At 38.4% G+C, this 27,942-nt stretch overlaps 1 protein-coding gene across 6 annotated transcripts in view; it reads left to right on the top strand.

The window, feature by feature from the left end:
- Window positions 1-519: 519 nt before the first annotated feature.
- Tjp1 (tight junction protein 1) overlaps window positions 520-27,942 on the top strand; it is a 75,937-nt gene continuing 48,514 nt past the window's right edge. For 5 of the 6 annotated variants that reach the window (XM_027408086.2, XM_035442467.1, XM_035442468.1 and 2 more), the window contains exons 1-4: window positions 520-962; window positions 16,497-16,553; window positions 26,227-26,351; window positions 27,075-27,177. In XM_027408086.2, coding sequence (XP_027263887.1) covers window positions 936-962; window positions 16,497-16,553; window positions 26,227-26,351; window positions 27,075-27,177 — 312 coding nt within the window. In that variant the 5' untranslated portion in view covers window positions 520-935. Of the gene's footprint in view, window positions 963-8,481; window positions 8,501-16,496; window positions 16,554-26,226; window positions 26,352-27,074; window positions 27,178-27,942 lie in introns of those variants that run through there. The other variant, XM_035442466.1, reaches the window with a different exon arrangement.

Here is a 27,942-nt window from a genome sequence, read left to right on the forward strand (position 1 = left end):
GTGGCTGGGATTATCTCTGGATGCCTAGATCTGTAACTTGGTTTATTTAAGGCAGTTGGCTTGTTCTGAGCCTGCTAGAGCGCTTCTGATGTACTTCAAACAAAAACACATCTCTCTTCAATAGGGTAACAATGCCCAGACACGTGGTGACAGTTGTGACCATTGTTACTTGCGAGGTTAAGGAAACCACAGTCAGGTATTGGCCAGGCTCGCCTTTCCTGCCACACTCCTGCGTGGGACTGATCTGGGGTGGCTGGCTTAGGAAGAGAGTAGACAAGTCTCCGTAGGGAGTTGAAAAGCTTAGGTACATAGAGGTGTGGGCTTCTCCGGGGCGAATTCTGCCGGATCTTTCATAGAAGCAAACAGGATGGCTCGCGCGGCAGCGGAAACCGCCTAGCAAGTTACTTGGAGAGCTGAGCTTTTCCTTCCGCGCGGGGGTCGGAGCCGGCCTGGCCCCGCCCCTCGCCGAGGCCCCGCCCCCGCCGGCTGGGCATGCTCAGTGGCCCGGTCCGGCAGGTTTTGCGTGGCTGCTTGAGTTGCCCGCGACGGCTCTGCCCGCCGACGGCACGTCTCTCGGCGGCCACGCGTTCCGGGGAAGTTACGTGCGGGAGCAGGTTTCTGAGGAGACGCCCGAGGGCGGAGGGGACGGCCGGGGGTCTCGGTCCTGCGGAGCGGCGAGCGGGCCGAGGGCGGCGGAGGCCGAGCAGGCGGCCGGGTGTGCCCCGCGGAGAAGCCCGGGCGGGGCGGACGCTTCCCGGACTTTTGTCCCACTTGAATCCCCTCCCCGTGGGCCGGGCCTTTCCGGCCGCCCCCGCCCCTGCCCCGCTCGTCCCCGGGAGATGTTTATGCGGACGGTGGCGTGAGGAGCGGGCGGGCGGGCCGGCGGCGCGGAGTTTCGGGTCCGAGGAGCCTCGCGCGGCGCCGAGAGAGACAAGATGTCCGCCAGGGCCGCGGCCGCTAAGGTGAGGGCTCACGGCCCGCCGGGCTGCGGGCGGGGCGGTGGAGGACCCGGGGCCCTGCGGGGGGCCTCGCCCCGCCCTCCCCGCGGGCGGCAGCCGGGGGCGACGGTGGCGGGGCGGGGAGGCAGGGAAGGAAGGCGGGCTGGAGACGCGCCTGCCGCCCGGGCAGGTGCACGGCTGCCGGTGCCTGGCTCCGGCTCGCGCTGGGAGGCGACGTGCAACAGGTCTCGCGCCTGGAAAGTCGCCCCGGGTGAGGATTCTCATGTCTCCGAGAGCGTGTCTGCTGAGACCCAGGGGTGTCACCTGCAGCAGGCCGGTGGGTAGCTCGGGCTGTCTCCGGAGGAGTGGTTGGTACCCGGCGAAACCCTGTAGTTTCGATCTGATGTCACCCGCTGCGGTATGCGCAATGGCAGCGATAAAGCTTTGAGACAGCAAAACACTCAGCTCGAGAGTAGCTAAGATTTTTTTTTTTTTTAGCTTTAATATTTATGTGAGGCATCAGAGGAGGAAAGTTCTTAACACTTTAATTTCAACTTTCAAAAGTATCACAAAGTGTCCCTGCACATGGACAATAAGATGGACTCAACAACAGAAAATACCCGATGAATTCTGCACAAAACAACGTTCCGGTCCATTTCCCCGTGTGTTTTGAAGTGTGTTTCTTGACACAGCATGCCTTATGTTATTAAGTACTACATTAAGCCAAAAAATTTTAAAAATCGAGTTAGAATTCTTCCCATTTATGCATTTTAGTACTTGGTCTTTCAAACAATGATAGGAACACAAAATGTGATGAGTGAAAAAACTCCCTTTAAAAAAAAATCCATTACTCAAACAACTTAAAACAGGTGGTGATTTTATATATTTTTCTATTAGAAATACTTAATCATAACCTTAGGGAGCAGATAGAAGGAAGCGCCTGAATTCTTAATAGGACCTTGTCTTTTGGCTGGCAGTAGTTAGCGGTTACAGTTAGTAGTGAATAGATTGTTTTAAGGAATGGAGTATTCCTCCCTTAGTAATAATGCTTGTATCTTATTTGAAGGCACATTGATGACCGATCTAAAACGTAAGCCTGGGACCAAAAACTAGAATCAGTGCAACATTTTGTTACTTATAAAACATAAAACTTGTTATTTACCTTTGCTGGGACTTCCTGGGAAGAAAGGCTTTGTTGCCATATTACACAGAATGTCACTTTGTTTCGAAGTGTGAGCCCTGGTACTTGTTATTCAAGACAACACAGTTGGAAAGTGTTATTACTAGAGAAGTGTTTCCAATAGCTTGCTATGGCAAGGTGATTTAGAAGGTGTGCTTACACATAAATTATGATATTGAGATTTTTATGGAACATGGCAATGCTTCTCTAGTCAAATATTTGCATGCTTAGCTGGTAATTGAAGAATTATTTTCTTGGATGCTGTATTGGGGCACACTTTGAAGTCTACATAAAGCTAGAACCCACCATAAGTGAACAGGTAAATGCAGTGCTAACCAGTTGTTTCCCTAAGTCACATTTATTGTTTTGCTTAAGAGCTCAACTCTGTCAGTGCTTTACATAGGGTGCTTTTGTTTTTCCCACCCCTGTTAAAATATTTTACAGACACTAATTTTGCAGCACAACAGTTGTAGAGCTTGTGTATAAGCCAATGCTTTTGATTCTGTATTCTTGTAATGGTTGAGTAATTTTCATCTTGCTGCTCAGGTCATCATTGCCTTTTTGAGGAGATGTTTGGCTTGTTTCCAGGATATTGTTACTGCAATGAGTACACTTTAAATAATTGTATTTACATTTTTGTATCTGTCCACTTACTACTGTATGGCAAATTCTTAAAAATGAAATTGCTATGTCAAAGAGTTCATTTGAAATTCTGATATACCCATTAAAATCTTCCTCCAGAGCCTATACTTAAGAATAAATACAACAAATGATGGTTTGTTACCCAAATCTAGGGGAATCAAACTCTGGGTGAAGAGAGTCAGAACCTACCCATGGTCCCTGAATTGATGTGTAAGTGCAGTGCAGTTCCAAGTAGAATTCCAGTGTGGTATTATAGAAAACATGATAGTTTGATGTTTATCTTACCACATAAATGAATGGAGGGAGAAAGTCCTTTCAGATAATCTAATGTATTATAAATTCAGAGTAATTTAAAGTAGGCTATTGCTTCAGGAATAGAGAATGGCGCCACACAGCCATAAATAAATAATACTTATTATTCAGAAATAAATAAATAGTACTTATTTATTGGCTGTTAGTGTTTGTGATCAACTTTTAATATGTACTGTGGTTGTTTTGTGTTGGTAATTCACTTAATTCTCACAGTAATGCTGTGAAAGTGGAAATAGTTTGCACTCTTAGCCCAACAAAAGGGAAAACTGAATATATGTCAAAATAAGAATAGATTATTGGGAAAGGATCCTTTATTCAATAAATAAGACTACTAAGGCGGGTATCTTTTTTTAAAAAAAATGTTTCTTTTATGTAACAAAATCCAGAAGAATCTTTGTTGTAGTTGTTATTTATTGTGGGTGTCTGATGGGAATGCACACATGCTGTGGCAACCCAGTGGATGACAATTTTGTGGCTTTGGTCAGTCTAGCATCTGTGAGTTACAACCACCTTTATCCACTAAGCCATCCTTCCTTCGATGCTCCTCATGAAGTTTTAAGTGTTTGAAAAAAATAACTGAAAAAGCACTAGGAGAAATGTGTAGGGAGACATAAGCTCTTGAGCTCACAACACATGCCTGAGTACTACGTGTACACACACACACACACACACACACACACACACACACACACACACACACACGTTTGAAAAGGGATTCTCTGTGCATGATGTTCAGTAAATAAAGGAAAAAGCCTTTTATCTGTATGATGCGTATCTGAATTTGCATTGAATTTTGCTTACTAGTGTACTTGGTAACAGCTATTTGGAAGTTGAAAACAGAAATTTGGGGATGGTTCTCTGCCTTACCAAATAATTGTTTAACTAGGTAAGAAAATAGTATTAATTATTAGGAACATTTTCATTGGCTGACCCATCAACAGTTACTGAAGGGAGTTGAATGGTTTCTGGAATTTCAAGTTGTATCACTTTGGAGAAACAGTAAAAATTATTGTGCCTTCCTTGGCTAGCTTATTGTTTTGCTGTGTAATGAAATGTTTGTGTCGGAGAAACAGTTTTGTTTTTGCTAGTGGCTATGTCTGAAATAATGTAGATGGGTATAAAAATGATTTATACTTTTCTTTTTTAAACCATTGCTCTGTTTATTGTGAGGGTTCTCAGGAATCTTTATCAAGTGAGGCACAGTTAGTTTTTTTAGTAGCTGAACATTTTTGAATTTTAACTGCAGAAAATAGCTAATGTTCAAAACTTATTCCACCAGTCTTTATGGATAGGGATTGTTTGCTGAGGAACTATTAAACAATTTTAGTTTGGTACTTAACTGATCAGTGAGTATTTGCTTCATATACTTCAAGAGTAAAGTAAAAACTCACTTGAGGCTCAAGATTTTCACTTTATTGAGTCTGCCACCATTTATGATCTTTGTTCTACTGATACCCCTCCCCCCCTCAGTTTGTACAGTAGTTTTCACCAGGATGTAGAATTTTAGACACAGGCTTTTAAGTATGTAGGTGTTCAGCCTTTTAGATGCTGTTCATTAAAGCTTTACTTCATGTAAATTGGTTGGTAGTCCTCATTATATTATGTAGCTTCATAACTTACTGATACAGTGCCATTTTCCCCAATAGATGTTTCCATGGCAGGAGCTTGTAAAGTGAACTTTTATTTCAGATTTGAGGAAGACTTCATGCTGCCTCTGGCTTGCTGTAGTGATAGTGTTAGCCCAACTCACCAATAGTAAGGAGCATGTGTTGGGTATTTATAGAACTGCTTCTATAAATTACAATAGCTTCACTTTTTTTTTTTTAAATCCTAGAATTGGGATTCTGCCTCTGACTTACCTGCTCTGTAATCCTTTTCTATTTAGAGACCTAATGTAAGTTCAATACAGTTGTTAAGAATAAATCAGAATAAATAAAATCACTCTAAATTTCATTTAGAGAAATGGCTTTTTTAGAAAAACCTATTTAAAAACTTTTCTGGTGGGTGTCTTTTAAAATAATAATTTTGATGAAAATTTAGGAGATACAATTTTGTTTCTTGGTTTAGCTTTAATGTGTTAATAATTCAATCTTCTGAAAGACAAGAGTCAGCTTTAAATTCCTGTGACATCCATCCTCATGTGTCTCAATGCAGAACATCCCAGGCCTGCTAGCTTTCAGTCACACTCATTCCAAGTCCCCACTGAGCCGCCTAGTAATGATGACAAGCTTGGGGGTGAGGGAGGGCAGGGGCGGCACTGCTAACTAACTGTTGTTAGGCAGAGTTTTTATCAAATGTCAATTAAAATTAAAAATGGCTTTTATTTAGAATGATAATACTGAAAAATTTGACTGCAATTTGTTTTCAACTCCAAACTTTGAAAGGCAATGTCAAAAAGAAACAAACAAAAAACAAAACAAAACAAAAAACCCCAAAATCCAACAACAAATAACATCTTCTAAGTTTGGCAACAATTACTGTGGTGGGAAGAATAGACATTAGGGGCATAGTTTACCAACTTTTAAGCTTCCTCTGACTTGCTCTGTTTCTGAGTAGCATTTCCTTTGTAAGCCAACAATAAAAATAGGCCTTTTGCTATCTTTGACCTAGAGTGCTGCTTAATTTATTTATTACAGAGAAGAGTGGCTTCAGGTTGCTCCTTTATGGGCCAACTATTCCATTTCTTCTTAAGCAGCTAAATTCTAAATAATGAGTGAGAAGCTTGGGTAGGTATGAAGGGCATAAGTCAGGAGTTTTATCTTATAACCCAAAAGTGGATAAAATAATTGGAATGGCTTCACAGTTCACTATAAAGCCAATGGTGCCAAACTTTGTATCATAAAATACACCATTGATGGTATAAACAGGCCCTGAGTATTTGAAATGTGTTGTACTAAATCTTTGGGGAACACTGAACGATTACATGTTACTAGATTTTGTCATGGGTTATGTGTCAGAACAAGGTGTTTCTGTGCTGGTAGAATACTAGGAAGTCAATTGGCTGACACATGAACTCACTTGAGTTTACTGTGCACACAAAAAAGGTCAAAATAAAGAATATTTTCTGTGGGTAGTAACTTTCAAGTAAATTGGTTTCTATTATCTGAAATTTTCTATTTTATTTTTATTTTTTAAAATAGAGTACATTCCCAAGATAAAGACTTCCTTTTTCAGCCAGGGGGTGGTACACATCTTGAATCCCAGCATTCAGGCCGCAGAGGCAGACGGAGCTTTGTGAGTTGGAGGCCAGCCTGGTGTTCAGGACAGCCAGAGTTATACAGAGAGACATTGTCTCAGAAAAAAATAAAATAAAACTCCATTTTCTTCTTTGACTGTTTTGATATTGGTGCTAGTGTTTAAAAAAAAACCAAAAACTTTGAAGCTGGGCGTTGATGGCACACGCCTTTAATCCCAGCACTTGGGAGGCAGAGGCAGGCGGATCTCTACGAGTTCGAGGCCAGCCTGGTCTCCAGAGTGAGTGATAGGATAGGCTCCAAAGCTACACAGAGAAACTCTGTCTTGAAAAACCAAAAGAAAAAAAAAAACTTTGTTATTATTATTTTGAGGTGAGTTTTCATAAAACTGAGATTGATCCCAGACTCATTGTGTAGCTGAGGTTAACCCTGAATTCATTTCTTCGTGTGTCCCTCTCCACTACCAAGTACTGGTGTTATTGGTGTGAGCTATCAGCTTTTTAACAATTTCAGATGACTGCATATATGTTAAATTTATAATTAAATCTCTTTAAAATTTTTTATTTATTTAATTTTTATGTGCATTGATGTTTTGCCTACATGTATGTCTGTTTGAGGGTGTTGGATTCTCTGGAATTGGAGTTACAGACAGTTGTGAGCTGCCATGCAGGTGCTGGAAATTGAACCTGGGTCCTCTGGATGAGCAGCAGTGCTCTTTAACAGTTGAGCCATCTCTCCAGACCCTCTAATTAAATCTTTTTGGTTTGTTTGCTTTTGAGGCAGGGTTTCTCTGTGTAGCCCTGGATGTCCTGGAAATCATTCTGTAGATCTTGAACTGAGGGATCCGACTGCCTCTGCCTCCAAATGCTGAGATTAAAGTCATGGACCATCACCAACAGCTAATTAAATCTCTTAATTCTGGAATTTAGAGGATGCCAAGAATGACTAATTGTTTTTGTTAACACTGAGTTTATTTTGGTTTAGTTCTATGCTCTTTAGAAGTTTATGTAACTGGTTGGTGGCACATGCCTTTAAACCCAGCACTTGGGAGGCAGAGACAGGCAGATCTCTGAGGTAGAGGCTGGCCAGCCTGGTCTGTATCAGGACAGACAGGACTACACAGAGAAATACTGTCTTGGAAAACCAAAAGAAAAAAGAAAAGTTTATAGTATTCAGCTGTTCTACCTATAGTGTAATGATGAGTTTTAAAACTTGTAAATTCATTGTATAAAAACCAAAGAATTTTGGGCTGGGTGGGTCTGTCTGAGTGCTTGTTTGTCTCGAATGCACAAGGCCCAGTGTTCAGTCTCTAGTACTGTATGAAGTGTGTGTGTAAGGTAGAGACCTGCGGGTCATCCTCATCTATGTATGACATTCCAGACTGTCTCTGACTACTTGATCTATCTAGGCTGACCTTGAATTTGTTATGTGGTTCAGACTGATTTTGAACTCAGTTATGCCTCAGCCTCCTGAGTGCAGTGATTACAAGACTATTCCACTGTACTTTGACTGCCCTTCATAGCCTTTTATTTATTGTAGGAAGACTTCTTGCCTTATTGACTTTGGGAGGAGAAAAGTAGGCTAAGTTGTGGTTTTGTACTGGTTGACTGTTGTACAAAAAGAATTGTCTGAACAAATTATCCAGCTATTGGAGTTCTAACAGTTGTGTGAAAGCTGCTTTTGGTTAGTTTCAATTTTGAGAATATTTTAATATTTTACGATTAAATCTTAAATCCATAGTGAGCATCCCCTTACTTGACTCTGGTAAGACCATTGAAATCACCAATCAAGAGATAATATGTATTTTAAACAAAAACATGTAAAAACAAATCTTTCTTTCAGAATGTAAATTTTTTCCAGTAGTATCATATAGAAAAGGATGTTAGAAGACTTACGTGATAATTTTTTTTTAGTTGTAGTGGACTATTTAATCAAACAATACTATACTATTCTGATACTATATTGCCTATAAAATTGGAAATGAATGGGCATTGAAAATAGGTTCTGCATTTATGTTGAGTACTGACTCACAGATACTGAGCTTACTGTTTCATAGATATGCTCTTTGATCTTTACAATTTTATTCTGTACTACTATTCTCTTTTACAGGTGAAGGATCCAAGGCTAATTCATTTGCTATAGTTAGTCACACATCTGATTATAACTCAGATATGTGTACATTTACATGCTCCTGTGTTCTAGATGAGCATCAGACGAACATTAGTATATGTTAGGTGAGTCTTAGCTACTGAACAAGTAGCATGAATCATGAAAGCTGGAAACATGCTACTACTGTATTTGTTGGAAGCAAGCTGCAGTGAAGGACGCAGCTATTGAAGCTCCAGCTGGTTCTTTTCCTGGGGTCAGACAAGCTAGGTCTTCCAGTTTTTCAAAATAGGTCATTTGTCTGGATTTTGACATAAATGCCTTTACTTAAAGCTAGCCAGCTCAATTCATTTTTAAAAAATCTTCTTATTGTAAAACATAGTATTAATGTATAAAATGGCATTAAGCAAATGTACATAAATGAATTATAAAGTGAATACCCATATAAACACTGCCTACCTGTCAGCAGGCCAGATTCTTTACAGCAAGAAGTCCAGTAAGATAAGGACTTAAAAAATATGGCCATTAAATAAACTTAAGGTTCTTTCATTTACTGAGTTTAGGGTCTAGGTTTAATTTTGGGGGATCTACCTATCATTAGCTACCGTCTCACCTACTTGAAAGAGAGCAAGAGTAGGAAATACAAACAGTACCCAGTTCAGCTCAGACAGTTGTATACTCAACAGAGAACCTGGCACATAGTAAGTTACCATGATTGACACATTTGTTGTTGTTTTTCAAGATAGGGTTTCTCTGTGTAACAGCCCTAGCTGTCTTGGAACTGGATATGTAGACCAGGCTGGCTTCAAATTCACAGAGATCCTCCTGCCTCTGCCTCTGCCTCCTGAGTGCTGGGATCAAAGAAGTGCACCACCACTGCCCAGATGATTGACACATCTTTTAAAAACATTATAAATGAAACCCATTTTAATATTGAAGAAAGGCATGTAGGAATTATGGTTGGGTTTACTTATGTACAAAGTTAATTCATGCCTAGTTTGATGGATTGGGCAATAGAGCCTTTGAAGTACATTACAAATCCAGTGTGTATGACTCAGTTTGGATAGTCATCTTAGTGGTGAGTGATTAATTAGCAAGTCTTTCAGTTTTTAGTCATCTGAGCACCTCTGATCTTTTCATGTAGTCTACCTGTATTTTCTACCATTTGCTATCTATCCCCTCCTTCACATATGTGACATACACACTAATTCTCTTTGGAGTACTATAGTAGGCTTCTAAAGAATATCTTAGCCACAGCTTTTCCAAAATGAATCTCTCTCTCTCTCTCTCTCTCTCTCTCTCTCTCTCTCTCTCTCTCTCTCGCTCTCTCTGTCCTTTGATAGTCCCATATATGTATGTGATGTATCTTGATCCTAGTCAGCCCAAATCTCCCTGTCTTCAGCCCCCCCCCCCAATTATATTGAGTACAGTTAGTACTGATTGTATGTATAGGCTTGGGGGTATTTGCCAGGGCATGGACAACCTACCAGAGACCACATCTCCCAAGAAAAATAACTTCCCTCCTCCAGTAATGAGTGGCTCCTCAGCTAAGGGTGGAGCCTGATGAGCCCCTCGCCTACCCATGCTCAGTTGTGTGCAAATACCACAGCTTCTGTGAGTTTGTGAGGTCAGAAGGCAGCATTTCACAGCACCTCCTCATCCTTTGGCTCCTAAATTCTTTGTGCCTTCTATTCCATGGTGTTCTCTGAGCTGTAAAAGTAATCTTTACAAAGTTTAAGTGTTGGGATTAGTTTCTCTGCCACTTCCTCTAAAACTCACAAACATTCACTCATTCTAAAGTTTCTGTGTTCATTGGCTTGCTTTAGGTAGTAAAAGATTGAAATTGGTAACATGGCCAGTAAACTATTACTGGGTTATTGGGCCATTGTCTATGTGACTGACCTCATCTTTTATCTTTCTCTTTGACCTCTGTTGACAGACTTTGCTTTCCTCTTCTCATTTATTAAAGTGCATTTGTGGGTGCATGTGTTTTCCTCATGGAGACTAGAAGAGGGTGTCAGTTCCCTGGAGCTGGAGTTCCAGGGGGTTATGAGCTGCTTCAGATGGGTATTTGGAGCCTAACTCTCTGGTCCTTTGAAAGAGTTGTAAGTTTGCTTACTTAACTCTGAGGCATCTCTCCCAGCCCCTCCTCAGTTCTATCATGCACTGGCTGCCAGGTTTCTCTTTGTTCCTCTCAGGACACTGGTTTTCTTTCTTGGTAGTGCTTATTTAAGCTCATGATTATATATCAAGTCAGGAAGTGTTTGGGCCATTTTTGTCTCCCACTAGAGTGTAAGCTCTGGGAGACACATGGTCATATTTGATTGTGCCTGGTTATTTGCAGAGCTTAATACAGTATCAGCACATAATAAATTCAGATGCTTTGCCAGGCATTGGGCTTTTGATTAGACTTCTTCCTTTATCTGGAATGTTTCCCACATCCATCCTTCACTCATCCATCTCTGGTTTCTTTTTTCCTCAAGAGATTTGTCCTGAGCCCAGAAACTAGGTCAGAACCTAGGAGTGTCAAGACCCTATGCAATCTTTCCACCACTTAGAACTCACACCTAATTGTCTGCTGGCTAGTTGATAAAATGTAAACTTTTTTGACCATTACTTGTTGTATTAGATGATCTTTTAAAGTGCTCCTGTTAGATGCTTGCTTATCTCTAAGACTCCCTATACTTTTTCTTTTCTGGAAAAGAAGGCAGCTGCTGAAGTAACTGGCCCAGGGAATTTTTCTAGTGCTAGCTGGATCATGGTAGGGGCACTCTTTTTCTAGTTCCTTGAAGTCTTCTAAATTGAAAAACCTTTCAAATGGAAATTATGTTGAATTTCCCATGTTATTTTCATTTTAGTACAGATACCATTTAATGAGCTCATTATCACATAACAGTTTGTTTTTATAAGATCTTTCTCTCCACCCCTTTCCTTATCACCCTTCCACATGTTCTCTTATAGCCCAGGCTGGTCTTAAACTCTTGATGAACTTGTAGCTGCCTTTAACTCATGCCCATCATGCCTTCCCTTAAATGCTGATATCATAGATAGGCATAGGTTACTACACCTGGCTTTATAAGTGGTATCAGATACCAAGGTTTTTGTAGTTGTTGCTTAGATTTTTCTTTTTCTTTTTTTAAAAAGTTCTTGCCTAGATTTCTTAGTTTATTAGATGTCACCAGATAATGGTGTTTAAATTTTAGTCTTTTGTGGTTTATTAGGTGGAATATTTAAGAAAAACTTTAACGTACTGTTTGGCTACCCAGTGGTACTGTTTATATAAGAAAGACAGAATAAACACTTAGTCCCTTGTCAATACCAGAAAAAAATGTATTGTAATTAACTGTTCAAATGTTTATCTTTTTTAAAAGGGTAGACAAATGGGAAAATTATATATATATATATACATATATATATGTATATATATATATTTGATTTACTTTTACCAATTTCTTTACAACTTTTATCATCACAATACTTTAATTTGAAGCATTTCTAACAGTGCATTAAAGTAAAAAGATAGGTCATGGTGTATTTAAACTAATTTTTAAGTTGGATACATTTCTTCCTAGCTTCTGGAGCAAGAAGGAATTTTACCAATATCTAGGAGTTGTTTCAACTTTTGTGCCTGTGTACTATCCTGACTTCTAACTGGTAAACTAGTTTTTTTTGTCTGCTTAATTTAAAACTCATGTTGTTTTGTGGGTTATAAGATTGGCAAATACAAAAATTTAAATATATGACTCTAAAGCCAACTATTTCCCTGTGGATATATAAATATGCTTTCTTTCTTTTTTTTTTTTAACAAAGTTGGCACCTTTTTCATTTTCTGCATGATTTTCTTTATTAAATTCGGAAGTACTCTATGGAGATACTGATTTCCCTGACACTGTCAGTGTTCTCACACATTTCTTACACAATTGTGCTCATTTGTTATTTAATTTGGATTGAAACTTTATCTGCATGTATATTTTAATAACTGCTTGAATTCTTACGTGTAATGAGTTGCTTTTTTCTTGCATTAGTGAATTTTGTTGAGTCCCTGACTGCTCTTCGAGTCCCTTCACCACCTCATTCCATTGAACTTCAGATTGACTTTCTTTTACTACCTCTTGACATCTGTTTCAAGATATTAAATAGTACCCCTCAGATCATTACACTATATGTCATCTGCTATCTTTTAACACATATTCTGTACCCTATCACTGCACTCTACCTGTAGAGCAGCCTTTAGAGTATGATGTGTATTTGAAAATTCACAGAGGGTCAGGATCCTCTTGTATACTTCTTAGTTCCTGACTCAGTCTCACCCCAAGAAGTAATCTTGTGTTCTACTTTAGGTAGAATAAAAAGCTAACAGCAACAAAAGTAAAACACAAAACAAGGTAAGAACAAACTTTAGTGCTCCAGGGAAAGTGGTAACAGGTTAGGTTGAAGAGTTGCTTTCAGGAGCCCAGAAATAGCAGGACTTGATTTTCCTAATGGAGCCATGCAGAAACTGTTTAGGGTGTTTTAACCTAACTTTCTGAGCATATATTTAATATTATTTAAGGATTTAATATTTCTAAAGCTCATGGAAATTTTGTTCTTTTGTGATGTTAGATAATAAAGTATATTGATCTTGAATTGAGAGATCTTCAGTTCTTGTATTTTGTTGTGTTTTCTGGACAGTATATAGTGTTTTGTATTAGCTCCATTTATTTTCATGTATTTTCACCAGCAACTTCTCAAGTTCTATTGATTCTTCTTTCCCTCCCCTAAAATAGTTGTGGTCCATAGGGCCATCTTAGTCCTTTGTAACTAGATACTGGTTTCAATGCTACAGTCTTGTAAATTGCCCTGAGATCCTTGTCTACCCTGGATCTCAGCCTTGATCATCAAACATGTATACCCACCTGCCTAATTCCTGTGTCTCTGCCCTGATGGTTCTCTGGGTACCTCAAAAAGCATGTCTGAGACTGCATTTGTAATTGTTGCCTGCCCTTTCAGAGCTGCATCCCCTTCATACCTCCCTCCTCACGTTAACCCTCCCTTTTGCCTTAAATTTGCTTACCTTCTCCTTACCATCTTCAGAATGAACTCTGATTGCACTGTTTGATTATCTAGAATTTATTAGTGTTTCCCCATTGAGTTTAACGTTTTCAACATTACATCACAATGCATATGATGTGTCTGGAGATTGCTGTTTCTCTGTTTAACCCTCTCCCCTTTACTTTCTTGTTAGTTCAGTTCTCCTGTCTTTCTCCCATTTGATTTGTAATTGGCCTAAAGGATGATGAAACTGCCTAGAATTAGGATCTAGAGTTGGCAGGAAGCCCTTCAGATTTGGTGATCTGAGTATATTTGCCAGCTGGAGCTTAGAACAAAGAAACCAAACAAACTCTTGGCAGATTCTGAAATAGCTTTTTTTGCTTCTTTAGAAATTATGATTCTAGTCAGTTGATACTGACTTAGAAGTGTATGCAAAACTAACACAGCAGCCATGAATTGCAGTCACTTTTGATGCTAATTATTGAATTTGTAACCTATTCTCGAGTATATTTTAATAAATGGACTTTTGGAACTGGGAAGACCTTTTTCCTTGAAATAATTCAGTCTAATGTCCTCATCTTATAGGTGAGGAAAACTTAGCTCTCATTTCAAATTTATAGTAGATTTGGGTGCTGCTCTTTTTTCTGAGCTAGCTCATTTTCTCTGTGTCTTGCATAGTTAATAGAAAATACTAGACACAGAATCATCATGCTTAGTGCATTAATTCCTTTTCCTTAGTTTCCTAAAGCCTAAACACTTTTAGAATGGGACTGGTGTGGTTTAATAGAGGCCCTTATGTAGGTTTTATGATGATTCAGTTTAAAAAAAAACATTAACAAAGTTTATAGAATGAAAATTAAGTTTGCACTTAAATTTATGTGCACAAGTAATAGATGAGCATTATAAAACAGTACAGAAGGACTTAGAGTGAAGGCAAACCCCTCCACTTTCTTTTCAAAGGCTCTTGTATCTTAGGTATTCTTCCAGAGGCTCTTCTCCCTAGTCTAAGGATCCAGTTCCCACTCATTAATAATCATTTCCATCATTTTATAAATGTAACCCTTAAAACAAAAAGTCCAACTAGAAACAAATATTTGAAACTTGAAGTAGCAGTGGAATGTGAATGTAGTTTTAAATATGTTGCCAATTTATTACGAGTGGAAAAAGAACAAAAAGATAAAACACCTGATGAGAAATACACCCACAGTTCCTTTATTCCAAGCTGACAAGTGTGAACCTTTTTCGTATCTTTTCAACCTTCTCTCTACTTACACTTAAACAGAATTAGATTCGACAATGCCCACGCCGTTTTGTAACTTGCTTTCATTTGCCTAACAATGTAAACTATGTGATGTTCACAACCCTGGGGAGAACCATACACTTTTCGTAATATACTTACCAAGAAAAGTACCTGTTATCAGATCATTACAGTTTGGACTGATAGAGAAGGGTTTAAAAAGTCATTGAAGCCCTGCTACTAGTTAACAAAGTGGATCCAGAAAAAAAACAGTTTAAAGCTATGCAAGCAGTTCCCATTGTTAATGTCAGCTGAGATTGCACAGACTGGCAGTTACTGCAGACGTTTTATTATGTGTGTTTTAGTGGAACTGTTGATGTTTAATGATCCACTTATCAGTGTCACTGATTCACATTGATAGTGGAGGGTTTGTGGTGGTGGTGTTGGTGTGTGTGTTTGTGTGTGTGTGTGTGTATACATACATACATACATACATACATACATACATACATACACACACACACACACACACACATATATAATTATAATATATGTTTAAGAAATCTGGTCAGTTTGTGTTTAAAACAAAACAGCTTTGTGTCCAGGGAAGTCTCATTAAAAGAAAGTTTTGCAGCTCACGATTGGAAGATTGAAACAAAAGCTGGGAAGGTTGGCAGGTCTTGTCTGTGGAGTGAACAGAGAGATCCTTTCTCTTTCCTCTCTTATTCATTTGGGAGGAAAGTCAATCTAGTTGCTTTGAATTTAGGGAAGCAGGCTTTCTTTATAGGGATTCATTTTCTAAGGTGGCATTAATCTTCAATTAAAATTGCTGTGGGAAAAGAGAAATGGTCCCCTGGCACCTTGATGCTCAAGAGTCTTGTGATGCTACTGATGCCCATGTAACAGAAACAGATTTCACCTGTGAGAGATGCATTTATAGTAATAGCTGATGAGGGATGTTCTGAGAATGTCTCCTTTCACCTTACTTTTTGATAACTCTGAAAATCTATTTTAGAAATAAATACACATAGGCACCCCAGTTTATTAAAAAGTAATGCTAAGAGAGACTGTATTACTTTAAACCACCAAGAGCAATTAGCCCAATTCAAAAGAAAATTGTTTTAAAATTGTTAGTGTTTGTCTTTTAGATCATTTATTTTCTCCATGAGAGACTAATGGTGGGAGATAAAACTCAGCTACCCTGAAACTTGCATTGCTTTTTATGGTTCTTGGGGGTGGGGGTATGAGGGACTTGAGATTTTTGTCTTAATAGATTCATGTTTGTGATATGTATAACATAAAAACCTGTTTGGTTGTAAATGAAGTTACAGGCGGTGAGTCTGACATAGAACTGAAACCGGATGGAGCAGTATTGCTCATGGCTTTACACAACTTATCAGATGCTCTTCATCTGTTTTCCTAGAACATGCGTTTATACCGAGTTTAGAGATATTTTGCCTTTTCTTGCTTTACACAGCATGAAGAATGTTCTTAAATATCCACTTAGATATTTCAAAACTGTTGCATCTTTTATTCTAGCCTGTCTGATGTTAAACATAAAGTTGCTGAATTAGCTAGCTCGAACTTGATTTCTGCTTGCATTAAATGTAGAGCAGCATCTGTTCAAATTAAGTTAAAAACAAAGGAAGTTCCTGTGTCTGGTTTCCTGGGTTTCCTATCTCTTAAAACAAAAACAAACAGCCCTTTCATAGTTAAGAGTTTTCCAGAATAGTTTTAATATTAACAGTGCAAATTTTGGTATTTTATTGTGCTAAGTTGTTTCCAGAATGCTTTACTTTATTAAAAACTTACTTTTTTGAAAAAGGTAAATGCTTTGTTTTCTTTTCCTTTATCAGAGCACAGCAATGGAGGAAACAGCTATATGGGAACAGCACACAGTGACGCTTCACAGGGTGAGTTTCTGTTGCAGTAAATAATCTGTGTTATAATTCAGGATACTGGCAGCTTTGAAAACAATAGAGGAAAGCCAGATGTCAGGAAGCCAAAAGAAAGGGGAAATTTTTTCTATATTCTTTTGTTTAAAATTAGATTTGTAATAAATTCTTCATTAAGGTCAGTAGTGAGCATGATTGCTTTTTCACATATCCTTTTGGTTTTTCTTGTATATTTGCTATTTTTATCTCTAAATTTAAGTGATTTGTTGCTTAGAATTTTGAATGAAAAGATAAGAGATTATACATTAGATTATAAACTGGTTGTGGCTTGGGATTTAATTTTAAAGCAAGTTATGTTCCAAATAAAATCTTGAAAGAAGGCTTAGTATGAACTCAATTGCTAGTGTGCTTAGTTTTAGTATGCATGAAGCCCTGAGTTCCATCCCCATCTGAAATCCTGGCACTCAGGAGATAGAAACAGGAGAATCACAAATTCAAGGCCATCCTTAGCTACTTAGAAGGTTGATATGTGTGTGGGGGTGGGGTGGGGGGGCGGGCAGTCTTGAAAGATAATTGTTCATTTGAAGCATGTACAATGTAAACAATTTCAGATGGCCAGGAAAAGAGTAAGCACAGTGGAAATAAGATCTTTGAAACCAGACTTGTCTGTGTTTTAATTCTACTTGTGCTTTACTGTTGCTTTAGAAATGGGGAAGTGACCCAACCTATCCTATGAAACCTTGGTGTTTACATGTTTGAAATGAGGCTAGGAACTGGAGACAAGGTTCAGCAGGAAATAGTGCCTGCTTTTCAAAAAGGACTCAAGTTTTAGTTCCTGGTGCCCATGCTGGGTTGCTCACAACTGTCTGTAATTCCATCTTGGCAGACACACACACACACACCAATCTCCCCAAAACTTAAAAATTAGCTGGACATGGTACCACACACTTTTAATCTCAGCATTAGGGAGGTAGAGTCAGATGGATCTCTGTGAGTTCAATGCCAGCCTGTTATATATAGAAAGTTCCAGGATGGCCAGGGTTACATAGAGAAAGCTTGTCTCAAAAAATAAAAATTAAATAAAATAAGATGGCTAATGGCACCAATTCATGCTTTATCTGTTCAAACATGTTTCCCAAAATTCACCCCTTTTCTCTTCTTGAGCCGAGCTGACTCTACTGATGGCTTTCCTGCTTAGAGAATGTTTAAATATATGTTATATGCCTTACACTGATTACTCCTGAGAAGCTGACAAGGGCAGTGGGGAAATCATGTTCCTGGGCACTGCCACTGATTATCTCATGAGTGCTTCAATCTGTATGTAGTGATAAAGAGTCAGTCATTTATTCAAATGAAATGGTTTGGGGCATATATGGTTGACCGTTTTCTGTCTCACTAAATGAAGAAATCATTTTAACAATATCTTAACTTTTAGTTTGTAAAGCTGAAATATAGCTTCCTGTTGTTTGAAATGTGCTTAATAGGAAGCATGTCTAAATCAGATGTGTGACATAAAGTAATTTTATACCTCATATCTTTCACTTGGTTGGGATATACTGGCTTGGTAGCGTTTTAAGTATTTTTCTTAATACCTTTGTCATTTTGTTGGTATAATTTACTAACAATAAATATATATTCATCTAGTATACATTTCTAAGTTTTGACAGTCACATAACCAATAGCACAGTAAAAATGCAGAGTGATTCCATTATCTTAAAATTTTCCTTTAGAACCCCCCCACCCCCCCAACACACACACACTGCCCCTTTGTAATCAGCCCTGTCCTTTTACTCTGCCTTGAGCCACTGATCTGTCTATTTAAACTTTGACCTTTCCTGGGATGTCATATAAATGGATTCATGTAATAAGTCGCCTTTTGAGACGGACTTCATGACCTTCCATTAATGCATTTGAGACTTCTCCATAATCTTGCCTGTGCTGGTATCTAGTTCCTGCTTCTTACTAAATTCTACCACTTTGTATGAATGTATAATAGTTACTCATTCTACAGTTAATGGTACATTTAGGTTGTTTGCAGTTTTTGTTGATTATGAATGAATCTGCTTTAGCATATGGAGTTTTGTATGAACACAACTATTTTCATGGGTAAATCGTTAGAAATGGAATGGCAGTGGGTTTTATACTAGCTGTTTTAATTTTATAGGGCATTGCCAGACTGGATAAGCCTTCTCAGTTGTCTCATTAACCCTTGATACTGTCAGTTTTAACCATTGAGTTTAGTAATTCTAATAGATGTCTAGTGGTATCTTATTGTAGCTCTTTTAGTTTGTTTTTCTCTGTAGATTAATGCTGAGCACCTTGTAATGATCAACCTTTATTGCCAAGTTAAATGGATTTGTAATCCTAGGAGACAAACTGAGGCATGTCTGTGGAGATGTTTCTCAACAGGTTTTAACCGAGGAGGAAGACCGACTCTGAATATGGGCAGTACCATTCATGGGATCCTGGAACTTGTGGAGTACATGGTCTCCGAGCTTTCAGACTGAACAGACTGACCAGCTGCCTTACACTCCTACCACCATGCCATCCCTACCGTGCTAGACTGTATTCTTATTTCATGAACCAGAATAAATCCACTCCTCCTTCTATTACAATTGATTCTTGTCAGATATTTTTCCACAGTGAGGGATAACTAATACTTCATTCTCTGGGTCTATCAAGTGAACTGCTGGGATCTTTTACATTTTAACTCAGAAAATATGTAAATTTTAGTAATTTTAATTTTCCAGATATTGAGTTATCAAACTCATCCTGTAGTTTATTTTTTATTTTATTATTATTATTGTTGTTGTTCTTTGAGGCAGGGTTTCTCTGTAACTTTGAAGTCTGTCCTGAAACTAGCTCTGTACACTAGGCTAGCCTCAAACTCACAGAGATCTGCCTGTCTCTGTCTCCTGAGTGTTAATTCTGTAGTTTTTTTTTTTTTTTTTAAATGCAGTTGATTTGTTACAAAAGATTCTTGAAAGGAATTATCAGATTCATCCTCTAATTTTAAAAAATGCAGTTCTTTTTGTCCCAAATGAACTCTGTTTCTATTGAGGGAGAGGCAGAGGCAGGCCCATCTCTGTGAGGTCAAAGCCAGTCTTTTCTACAAAGTGAATTCCAGGACAGCCAGAGCTCTTTTACACAGATAAACCATATCTCAAAAAAAAAAAAAAAAAAAAAAAACCCCACAAAGCATCATCTGTCCTTGTTCATTGGCTCTTGGTGTTTTCTTATACCTTTAATGCCCAATTTCATTGTTACTGCAACAACATTAGCAGATATTAACAACTTCCAACAACTGGAACAATTGGAACAATTCAGAGTTCTGAGCTATGCTCTAGAAAAACATTTCCAGCAGGCTGGCAGGATTTATTCCTAGTGCAACCTGGGTAGTAGTGGATTGTACTCATTGCTGCAGGAACTTTAAACCTTTAATAAGAATGTTATGGAAAGCTGGGGTGTTGTCCTTGAATTGGAGAGACTTTGGGTCTGATTCATTTTTGTGTGTGACATTTTTATTTATTTTCAAGTTGTTTTTTTTTTTTAACTAATAAAGTTTATAAAACTAAAAAAATTTAAATTAAAAGGTGGGGGGGGTGAAAAAGTGCTGTCTTTTTGGTGAGGCAGAGGCAATCTGATGCTATGTTCCCAGCACAACACTTAACACCTTTTTGAAACCAAAGAGCTGTGAATTTGACATACCCCTCTTATCTCTGTTTACCTCGATGAACCCTCCAAGGGAACTGGTATCTCCTAAAGCAGGAAGAAGGCAGATTTGAATGCAGCCTCCACTGGCCCTCACACTGCCAGGTTTGCCTAAGGACTGCCTCTCTAGATTGATGAGATGACATGGAACACAGACACAAACCACGATGGTTTCTTTAACATTCAGAATCTTGCGTGTGTGTGTGTGTGTGTGTGTGTGTGTGTGTGTGTGTGTGTGTGTGTGTCTGAGGTTGATAATAATGGGTGTCTTCTTTGGTTGTTTTCACCTTGGTTTTTTAGATAGAGTCTCTCACTAGCACTAGAGCTCACAGATTACTAGACCAGCTGGCCAAAAAGTTCCAGGAATCTACCTGTCTTCACTGCTTGTCAGCACTAGGGTTAGAGGCACATAGCCTCCACACCCAACTTTTATGTGGGCCCTGGGGATCCAAATGCCGATCCCCAGACTTATGGATGCATCAGGCACTTTGCCAAATGAACCATCTTCCCAGCCCCAGAATCATACTTTTAACTAGCATATGTATCTTTTTTTTCATTTTCCTTGTTTAATAACTAAAGCACTACGAGGAGAAATGTAATGTGATAATAATAAATTATACCTCTAGTTTCCAATGGGTGATTTGGCTGGCTCCTCTAACATTCTATTCTTACTGCTAAAATACAGCTAGAATGGGCATTTGGAATGGAGGCTACTGGAGCTTCATGATAAATTTTACTTTTGGTATCAAATATATTTTATGTACTTAAAAACCACCCAAAACAAATAATTCATGAAAAAGTTAGAACTAGAAAAGTAATTAGCTTTATATCCTTTTTAATGAAAGAGGGCTCATGGCCATTACCTAAACTCGGTCCTTATGTTTTTGACAACGGAGGCAAAACCATACCTTGAGTAAAAAAGACAGCTTATTCAACAAATGGTTTGGTAAAATTGGAATTCTACCCACAGAAGAATGAAATTAGATTTGAATCTTTCTTCATGTACAAAATCTATTTTAAAAAATGGATCAAAGTTTAAGGCCTAAAATACTAAAAGTTTCAGAAGAAAACACAGGCAATACCCTTCAAGATGTTGGAATAGGCAAGGACATTTAAAACAGAGCACCAACAGCACAGGACTAACCCATGTATCAACAGACAGGATTACATGACAACTAAGGGTTCTTTTCTGTGCAGAAAAGGAAACCATCAGCCGAGCAAGCAGACAGCCCTCAGAATGGAAGAAAGTCTTTACCTGGAGATATGCAGAGTTTACTAGTAACTGCAGAAATTCAATACTAAGGAAATGGAAGTACCAATCAACAAGTGAGCAAATGAACTGACTAGTTTTCAAAAAAAGAAGCACAAATGGTCAATGACTATTTTAAAGGTGTTCAATATCCCTAGCCATTAGGGAAATACAAATTAAAACCCTTTGAGATACCCCTCATGCTAATGAGAATGGCTAGCATCAATAAATCTGACAGCAAGTGTTAGGGTGTGGAGAGAAAGAAACTATTCACTGTTGCACTGTGGGTGCAAATTCATACAGCCATTGTGTAAGTCAGTTTGAAGATTTCTCCAGAAAAATGGTATTCTAGATCTACCTTAAGCCAAAGGAATCAGAATCTTTGGTCAGAAGGGACAACCTAGTTGATTCTTCTTTCTTTGCAATAAACCTGGAAAGCTACTGCTCTAGGTCAGTGTCAACAAACTATGGTTCAAAGATTAAATTTGTCCAGGAAGTAATTTATTGCTTGTTTTTATTTTGTGTGTACATGTGCACACGTGCATGTATGTGCCCATATGGAGGTCAGATACCAACCTAACTATCATTCCTCAGGAGACAATCACCTTGTTTTGGGACAAGATTTCTCAGTGGCCTAGAGCTTGTTCACTAGGCTAAATTTGCTTGCCAGTGATCCCAGTTTGTATTCATTTCCCAGTACTGGTATTATACACATATGCCAACTCACCTAGCTTTTTTACATGGGACTGTCAAGCATAGACCCGAGTGCTTATGTATCAGCAAGCACTCTACTAAGTGAACTATTTCTTCAGCCCTTCCAATTGTCTGCTTTTTATAAATACGGTTTTATTGGAGCATAGCCACATGAGCAGTGTATAGCCATAACAAAGATTTACAGCCTACAAAGCCCCATATATTAATTACTATCTGGGTTTTTATAGAAGACTTTGCAGCCCTGCTCTAGACACTCTACATTTTATTCTGGAGAAACTTAGAAGAACAGAGGATGTCGGTACCTGAAAACACTGTTGTGCAGCCTTAGAAGTCAATTCAGTTAATCTTTGGCAAAAGTCTTGCAACTTGGTTTAGAAAAGCTGTCTTTTCAGAACCTCTGAGAGGGGCTGTAGCGATGGCTCAGTGTTTAAGAGCTCTCGCTGCTCCTCCAGGCGATCCAAGTTCAGTCCCCAGCAACCACATTTATTGGCTCACAGCTGCCTGTAACCCCAGCTCCCGTGGATCTGGCACCCTCTTCTGGACTCCACAAGCACCTATACTCACACTTACATAGATGCACATACACACACACACAAAAAATCTTCAAAAATAAAAGCCCACCAAAGTCCTTTAAAACAAACAACAGCTACTTTTAAGAAAATCATTCCGTCATGTTCTGCTGTACTCACATACACATTTGTTTACATATATTATTGATTAGAGTCTGCATAAGAGAAAGCAGGAGATTTTTGGTTTCCTTTGAGATTGTGACCTCACATAATATCATACATCCTGTCTATTGATTTTCCTCCAATTTTTATTAACTTCATTTTTCTTTAGAGTTCAAGAGTATTCCATTTTATAGGGAAACACCAAATTTTAATTCTTTGTTATAGTGGGTAAAAAAAAGCAGCAGTAGACAAGGGGTTACAAATGTCTGTATGTTAGTGTATGAAGTGAAGTTCCCTGGATATATGCCCAGGAGTGAAATAGTTGGTCTTTGCACTCAGTGGTTCTCAGTGACAACTAAATATATATAAACCTCAGGCAGTAGTCTGCCCCATTGTGGTGCACTATGACCTTTTTGGGGTTTGAAATCCTAGTCAGTTTTGTATCTCCTTAGTTACACACAATAAAATTTAGTGGGCATATGAAATCAGTAATGGTCCACAAAGCCTCTCCCAAGAGATCAGCAGCACTGTCCAATAACCTAATCTACAGCAAAATCCACATGGAAATTAAAAGATTTTGGTTTTCATATTTTAAAAATGGTTGAAAGTTTCATTATATCCTATTTAGCTCAGTATACTCAAAATGCCATGTTAACATGTAATCATTATTTTAAAATTATGTACTTTTCCTTGTGCTGTTATAAAATGTGTACACATTTTACAATTTGAGCATATTTCAGGCAAGACCAAACACATTTAAAGTCTCATAGTCACATAAAGACATCACACTTTTAGCAAGTGTCATCTGTAGTTTAAGGTGCTGATACCTTAACTAACATTCGAGGGGGTTGGATTCTGTGCTGTACTTCCATCATAACACCCTACTTTATTTCCAGCTGTTCTTCCTTGGAAGTTGCATGTATTTTAATAATCCTATGAGAAATAAAGTGAATGCTCAGAATGAGTTAGGCATTTCTGATTTCTTATTAAAGTATTATGGTAATGTTTTAGAGGGTGAAATTACATAAGCAAGGGAATTAAGAGGGAGTCTATAGGGGAGCTGCTAAGCCTTTTATCTATGGAAACAATTGAACAAGAGGGAAACTTGAGATGAGAGTGCTGGTACAGTGCAGGAGGTATGGATCTTTAATAGATGGTGACAGGAGAGCTTTTAAGCCACATGCAAAGTGATGAACTTGGACCGGACTGCTTGCTGCACTGTGTGCAAAGTTAGCTTGAGATGAATCATAGGCTCAAGTGTCGCTAGACTCACAGAACCTCAAGAAGAAAATACAAGGATAGATGTTGGCCTTACATTAGGAAATGTTTTATTGTATGTGATGTCAGAAGCCCAAAACAAAAGAGAAAACAGGTAAATTGGGCCTAATCAGGATTGGAAATGTCATCAAGGAGATACACCACAAAGCCCAGGGCTCTCCCAACATGGCTATAAGAATAGACTGTGGAAAGGTTGACAAGGATGGAGATAAATTGGCATGTTTATACATTACCGATTTTAGTGTAAAATGATGCAGCTATCATAGAAAACAATTTAGGAATGCCTCAGAAGTTAACTATATAGCACTTCTAGAAATAGACCTAAAAGAAATGAAAACAGATATCCACTCAGTAAGTAGCGTGTGAATATTCATAGCAGCCTTATTTAAAATAGCCGGAAGTAAAAACACAAATACCCATTTGCTAATGCATGATCAATAAAATGTGTTGTATATTTTTAGTATTTGAGTATTCAGCAATTAAAATAATGATACATTTCTTGAAATTATTTTGCTGTGCCAAGATGTAATATATTTGCCCATGGCTTAGTGATTGTCAAACCCCTCACTTCAAAGGGCATAACAGTTTTCATGTCCTTTATCAGCGTACATATACTGTCAATATGGAACTTGATAAGGACAGTTGTTATAAAGAGAACCCTGTCCCTATGTAAATATAACACCATAAAGGCATTTATGCCATCGAGCCAAAATTGGTATATTGGGAAACCCATTGCTACTGTGTACTGACTGTGTACTGTATTAATAGCTATGAAGTTATATTTATTACTTAAATAATTTCCTATTTAGGGTATGTGTATGCATGTGGCAGATGCTGATACCAGGCGTCTTCCTTAACTTGTGTCCGTTTGGGTATTCTGTCCTAATTCTAAATCAAAATTCACTGGACAATTTTATGAAATTCAAGTAATCAACTCAGTGATGTCTTGCTTTTGTTCTTTAAAGACAAAGTCTCTATTTCTCAGGCTGGCTTTGAACTTAACAAATGACCTTCAACTTCTGATCCACTTGCCTCTACCTCCCAATTGCTGGGCTCACATGTATGTACAACTATACCTGACTCAAACAGCAAGTTTTAAAACCAAACATTCTACCACAGTACAATCCAAAAATATACAAATTTGGTACTCAAATGCTGACAAATTTGATACTCAAATGCAGCCTGGTCTATAAGAGCTAGTTTCAGGACAGCCTTCAAAGCCACAGAGAAACTCTCTCTCGGAAAAAGAAAGAAAGATGTGTCTGTAAGAGCTGAAAGTGTTTAATGTACAGTAAAAACACTTGTTCAGGTATTGGCATCACCTGGGCACAATGGCACCCACAGTGCAGCATGCCCATGCTGTATGTTCAGAAGCAAGGCTGAGGTGCAGTCCTGACACTTAGAAATATTTGGATTTTTTTTTCTTTGTATTGAACCATTGAGTCGCTGGCATAGAAATTTAGTTCTTTCAGAAGTTTGTACCTTATTATAATATATTTAGTTAAAATATAAAGAAAAATAAATGAAAACTGGTGCACATTTTCTATTATACAGTGAATTCTATTATACAATGAAGTACATTAGTGTTACTTGTGTAGGGATTTTTTTCTGGGATTTTTTAGAATAACTGAAGGAAGTTGAAATACATAAGACTTGTTTTTTAAGGCAACCATAGTATTGTGTGAAATGATAGATGGTCTATGGATGAGTCAAGTCTGTTATTTCTGAACCCGGTGTCAGTGTCCGTGATGATCACGCTGAGCCCTACTTGTCCCTTCAGAACCCTACCTGATAATCAAAAATAATTCAGGATCTTTTTAGCATTTTAAAATAAGTTTATTGCTTATGGAATATTTATGCAGTTGACATTTTTAATATTGCTATATCTGGTGTATAATTTATTGGAACATGCATTCTCATAGAATGGACTGGTGATTGTAATGTATAATCGTGTGAGTACAAATCATAAATGCAATAAGATTATAATTTACAGTTTTTACATTATGTATGCTATAATGAGCATTTTTGTTGTCCTTAATAGAACGATTTTACTTGATTACTATTTTAGGCTCCTGGGTTTGGATTTGGAATTGCAATATCTGGTGGAAGAGATAACCCTCATTTTCAGAGTGGAGAAACCTCCATAGTGATTTCAGATGTACTAAAGGGAGGGCCAGCTGAAGGACAGCTACAGTAAGTGTATGGGTTTTGTTCTTAATTCAGATCCCCTCCCTCTCCCCCCACATTGTTCCTGTCCACAATTATGGATCTATTTTGTTAGTGATTCAGGATTATTTATACCCAACTTGTGCTGTACTTGCTTAATATGTTTCCCTAAGTGAATGCACACTTACACTTAAGAAATCTTTATCAGTGATGAAATTGGGCAGCTAAGTATTCCTTACTTTAAATAGATAGTAACCCTAATGGTAAAGACAGTGAGCAAGAGCTACTATCTATTTTAGGTGGGCACTAGTTTTTAAGGGCCTCTCACATGAAGTCTTCCCTTTCTGCATGCTGAGGAGATTAGGGCAGTACAGAGAATAGCAAGGGGAGGAAGGAAAAATTGAGGTTATAACCACAAGGACTCAAAGACATTTAAAAGGAGAAAGACTTAATGTTTAATGATGGTGTCTCTGGTAGCTGGGTGACTTTGTTTCATCTGATGCTGTAATTCAGCTACCAGTGATCTTTTTATTTGTTGTAGTGTCTGCTGTGTTCAGGCCTTTAGGGAAACATCAAAAGAAGAAACTGATGCCCTGTAAATGCTCTTTTGAAAGACCTGACAGTAAAATATGATGCTGTTCTATCATTGCTCTAAGGACAAGCAGATTAATTAACCTGTTATTAAAGATTTAGTGAAGTCTTATGGTTTTCTTTAACATGTTTTTCTGGTGTTCTCTCCCTCCCTTTTAGGGAAAATGACCGAGTTGCAATGGTTAATGGAGTTTCAATGGACAATGTTGAACATGCTTTTGCTGTTCAGCAGCTAAGGAAAAGTGGGAAAAATGCAAAAATTGTGAGTATCTTTTGTGCTAATTTAGTAGAACTATCAACTGCTCTTGATACTTGTTTGGTATTTGAACCCCGGGCTCCCCCCCCCCCCGCCCCCTCCCCCCTTTACACCACATCCCCCTTGTTCTCCAGACAGGGTCTCTGTAGTTCTGGCTGTTCTGGAACTCTATGTAGACCAGTCTGGCCTCAGAGTCACAGAGATCCTTCTGCCTCTGCCTCTGCCTCTGCCTCTGCCTCCTGAGTTCTGGGATTAAAGGTATTCTGTATTCAAGCTATTCCTTGTCCTTTAAGAAATGAAAAGGTAGTTCTGAAGTTATTTGCTCTTCTCTACTCTGTCTTTAATCTAAGTTTAGATAGAATTTTTCTTTTATAAAGGGCACTATGTTATCCTGGATCTTGGCAAGTATTGTGAAAGTGTGTGCGGCCCTCCTTCCTGCTGTGAACTTTCTTTGCTGGGAAAGCTTTCCCTTCCTCCTCTGAACCCCAATCATCCACTACCTCCTTATCTGTGACTTGTTGAGGGGAAAGAACAAACCAAGATTGTCTATGAAGAATTGTTCAGGGTGCATTTCAAGTTACTGCCTTAAAGCTAAGTCTGTGGTCACAGGATGCATTGGCATGCCTAGGTTATGCAGTATAGGGTATCACTTCTAGTACAACTCTCTGGAGAGTGAAGGAGAGGTGAAACCAGCCCGGGGAAAGCAACTGTCCTTTCTTTCTTAACAGCACATTGCTTGTCTTTCTTACATGCTGGTTTCTCTTGCTGCTT

This window comes from Cricetulus griseus, chromosome 3 (genome assembly GCF_003668045.3).
Source record: "Cricetulus griseus strain 17A/GY chromosome 3, alternate assembly CriGri-PICRH-1.0, whole genome shotgun sequence".
Lineage (NCBI taxonomy): Eukaryota > Metazoa > Chordata > Mammalia > Rodentia > Cricetidae > Cricetulus > Cricetulus griseus.